At 38.0% G+C, this 3,991-nt stretch overlaps 1 protein-coding gene across 1 annotated transcript; it reads right to left on the reverse strand.

Moving 5' to 3' along the window:
• Nucleotides 1–1,282: 1,282 nt before the first annotated feature.
• On the reverse strand, nt 1,283–3,394 carry LOC139374336 (antimicrobial peptide NK-lysin-like). The gene is made up of 5 exons (XM_071115375.1): nt 3,297–3,394; nt 3,062–3,141; nt 2,487–2,570; nt 2,208–2,365; nt 1,283–2,026 (listed from the first exon to the last, which is right to left on the reverse strand). The coding sequence occupies exons 1-5, from the start codon at nt 3,343–3,345 to the stop codon at nt 1,996–1,998; spliced, it is 402 nt and encodes a 133-aa protein (XP_070971476.1). The 5' UTR covers nt 3,346–3,394; the 3' UTR covers nt 1,283–1,995.
• Nucleotides 3,395–3,991: the final 597 nt, after the last annotated feature.

Genomic DNA, 3,991 nt, shown 5'->3' on the forward strand with positions numbered 1-3,991 from the left:
AAAAATTATAGGAACCAAAATATAGGACTGACCAAACTGGCAATCAACTGGCTTAAAATGTTGAGAGCCAGGTTGAAGCAAAGCTTTCTGGAGTCTGCTAAGTGGGTCCCGAAGAAGGTGAACATGATTCCTAAACACAGAGGACAATTAAGGTGACAAACAGCATGACATATGACATCATTCTGCTTTACATGGATCCTACATGATGCAGGGCTTGTAACCAATACGTGTTAGCTCTCAAGACTGTTGAAATGTGTGGTAAAAAGGTCTGCAGGTTTAACACTTGTTATAAGAATGTATGAGCCTTCATAATGTCTCAAGGTTTACAATACTTAATGTGTTTCTACTCTACAGAAACATATCTAACAGCTGGAGGCCTGTGATCGAATCTGTGATCGAATCGACTTTCTCCAGTCATTGTGCAAAAACAGTTGGTGCATAAGTTGATCAGTTTGATGCTGCTGACTGAAGAATTTTTCAACTACAGATTGTTTTTTGCTAGAATTAAGCTCTGCAAAAATACATGATTGCTTAACGTAATTTGTGAAAGGTGTGGAAATAGCTTTTCATCAGAGGCATGGTACTGTAGTAGCAATGTCATGTTTGATTGAATTGATTGGTTGGTGTAACTCTGTAATTCATAACTCTATAAAAATGATTCAGACAAAAGCCATTGCTGGATGTCATTTTTAAAGTAACTGTATAGTGAAAAGATCATATTCGATCAACTCATACCAAAATAATTGTTGACTCATCCTATATCCTATATATTTGTAGCAGAAGCATAAATTGGAGAAAAAAACACTTTTAAAAACCCCATCTCAAACTTATATCCAAAACAGACCTTTTCAAAAATGCTTGCTATTTCCTCAGAGAACATGATGTCATCTCCCTGAAGAGGATGAACTGGCTAATCAGCGGTCCACTCGCATTAATATTTGTAATGACTGGTATACGCCAACCCCATTCTCCTGTTTTGGTACGCCCACACTATTCACAGAAAAGCTGCTTTTTAACTGACTTAATTTGAAAAATTTGGAAAGGAAAACTTTTTAACTCATATTATAATTCATACTTATTATAATAAGTCATATTTCATAGAAATCTGGAAACACTGGACAATTACTTTAAGCCACACACCAAGCAATCAAGATTCTTTACTGAAAACGGAAATTCTAAATAAAAAAGGTAGCCAGAATTATACTACATGTTAATCAGTAAAAATTCTAATTGGATATATTTATAGAGTTATGTTAGAGGTGTCAAAGAAGGAGTTGTACTCTCTATCAATTGAGGTTTATTTTTTGCCAAACATTAAACATTTTAAACATTTGGGACTAAAGCTGCAAAAGGTTTACATTTGTACATGATACAAAATGTAACGCAATTTAAGAATGACGTATACTGATTGGCTGGGCCTGGCTCCCCAGTGGGTGGGCCTATGCCCTCCCAGGGCCACCCATGTCACCCCTGCCCAGTCATGTGAAATCCATAGATTAGGGCCTAAATAATTTATTTCAATTTAATGATTTCCCTCTATGGGACTAAAGTAGCAAAGGTATACCTTTGTAGATGATACAAAATGTACTGCAATTTAAGACAGACACATACACTATTATAAACCGGATCGTTTGAGCCCTGGATGCTGATTGGCTGAAAGCCATGGTGTATGAGACAATTTTACCACCGGTATAGGGCCATTATACCACAGCTAAGGGCTGTATCCAGGCACTCTGCGTTGCATGGTGCATAAGAACAGCCCATAGCCATGGTAAATTGGCCATGTACCACACCCCCTCTGGCCTTATTGATTAATTATAATACATGTTCCCAAAACATTATTTCAGAACATAATCATTTCAACTTCATCATCCATTTATACGATTGTGTTGTGACTAGTTTGAAAAAGAAAGAGCAAGAGGCTGGAAGCATAGCATTGTCTTGACACATGAACATCCATCTTCTCACTTTGGAATCTGGATACTGGCTGCTTGGTCAGTAGCTCAGGTCCAATACTTCCTTTGGTCTAAAGACACATAAAAAGACTACATAAGTGGAAGATTGGAAGACATAACCTCATATTTTCATATCAATGAATACATTCTATTCAATAGCATTTCAATTATCAACCACAAGTGATCATCGTTATACTCTTTAGTTGTCTGAACAGTGACTAAAGAGCGTTTCGAATGGTTTCTTGTACTCACTTGCAGGCCTTAATGTTAACACAGATGGTCCTCACATCATGGCCTGTATTAAGCTCCTCAATCAGCACCCGCAAGTGTTTTTTCACCAGGCCTTTACACATAGATTTTGGGACGGATAATTTATCGCAAACGGACAATAGCTTCTGCTTTATCTCCTCCTATTGAAAATAAATCATCATCAACATCAGTTGACATTTTCAGAGAAATATCACAGTAAATAGTTAGTAGTGCAATTTCATGAAAGGACACTCTTATCAATTGTAATGCTATGGAAGCTACCGGGCTAGAGGAAGTGGAGATGGATTTCTTCACTTTGTTCAGTGCCCACTTACACAACTTGCAGATTCCCACTTGCTTTTGCTCCTTTGGAAAGCACAAACAGACAAGAAATGACATGGTAAAATTGTTTGTATGATCTGGCACTGTGAACTTGAGCAATGCACTTAACCCTAATTGCTTCAGGGGCTCTGTACAATGGCGATCATGGCCGTGACCCCAATCCCTGTGGATGTCTCAGGGGGTTGGGATATAAAAAATATATACATTTACATTAGACACTTGTGTAACGAGACAGATTTAAGCAACCCCCCACCTTTTATTATTATTAATTAAATTATGGTGTGATATATTGAGTGTTATGGTTGAAGTACTCTCACATTACATTTGAATATGTAATGTGAGAGTGAAAGTCAGGTTGGACAATAGTTTCTTCAGTCAATGTATGTTTTTAGTTATATTTACATCTATGGTTAAGTTCTGTTACTCAGTAGCAGGTTGAGTATTCTAATAGGAAGTTGCAGAAATGTCTACACTTTCTGCTAGTTCATAACATTTTGACCATAGCATACTATTACCATGCGCTTCTCCAGCTGTGCTTCCACTACTTCCTGGTCATCAAGGTCAACCTCTTGGCATTGCCCATGTATTTCCCAAACTGTGAAGAAAAAACGGTCACTCAGGTGATTGGCGCTCCAATTGTGAACTTGGAGTTGATTTAGGCACCCTACCCACAGTTCCCCTTGCATCTTGACCCAATGTATGTGCTGAATATAAAGTAGTTACTACTTAAGTTAATAAATAAAATCTCACCTGAACAAGCCAGCAGTCTGAGGGCAAGGAGGACCAGAGATGTCTTCATGATTTGTGGTGGTAGAGATGTGAAGATTAAAAGTCGTGTTGGGTTTTGGTAAAGTGACTAACGAATCAGACAAGCCCCTTTATATATAGAGGCCCCTCTAACCACAGCACCCTGTATAAACCCCACCTACGATCTAATGATAGTACAACTCACATTAACTACAAGACACAAACCTTACAAGTCAACAGGATGTTACTTGGAAGAACTTAATCTTTTCTTGTGGTTTAGATCAACAGTACATACTGATGAGGAGTAATCTTCATAATCACCTTTTTCCATCTCTCCACTGTCTGAACTTCATTTACATTTCATTTTTGGTATACACAGTTTGTTTCCAGCAGAATAAACAACAACATATTGCTTAAAACTTGTTCAGCAAGCTTACAAGTGATACATTTAGGGCTAGATCTACTAAAATAACATATGGAGTTGTTTTAAGACAGTAATAACCATTTGTATTTGAGGACACCTGTAGGTGTCAAATGGGGGGGTACAGAATGGCAGGCAGGCTCAGGGCAGGCAAAGTGGTAAAAAAAACAGGAGAACTAGAAAACAGGAACTGACAAGATTCAGGAGTACGGGAAGAAACACTGGTAGGCTTGACAAGACAAGACGAACAGGCAACAGATGAACAGAAAACACAGGT

Source organism: Oncorhynchus clarkii, chromosome 19, assembly GCF_045791955.1.
Source record: "Oncorhynchus clarkii lewisi isolate Uvic-CL-2024 chromosome 19, UVic_Ocla_1.0, whole genome shotgun sequence".
Taxonomy (NCBI): Eukaryota; Metazoa; Chordata; class Actinopteri; order Salmoniformes; family Salmonidae; genus Oncorhynchus; species Oncorhynchus clarkii.

What these genes read in the sequence shown, in the direction of transcription:
- LOC139374336 (XM_071115375.1), bottom strand. Translation starts at nt 3,345, where the DNA reads ATGAAGACATCTCTGGTCCTCCTTGCCCTCAGACTGCTGGCTTGTTCA. An exon ending in CACAGCTGGAGAAGCGCATG is followed by an intron (nt 2,571 to 3,061) that starts GTAATAGTATGC and finishes TGCTTTCCAAAG; the next exon opens with GAGCAAAAGCAAGTGGGAAT. An exon ending in GTTAACATTAAGGCCTGCAA is followed by an intron (nt 2,027 to 2,207) that starts GTGAGTACAAGA and finishes ATGTGTCTTTAG; the next exon opens with ACCAAAGGAAGTATTGGACC.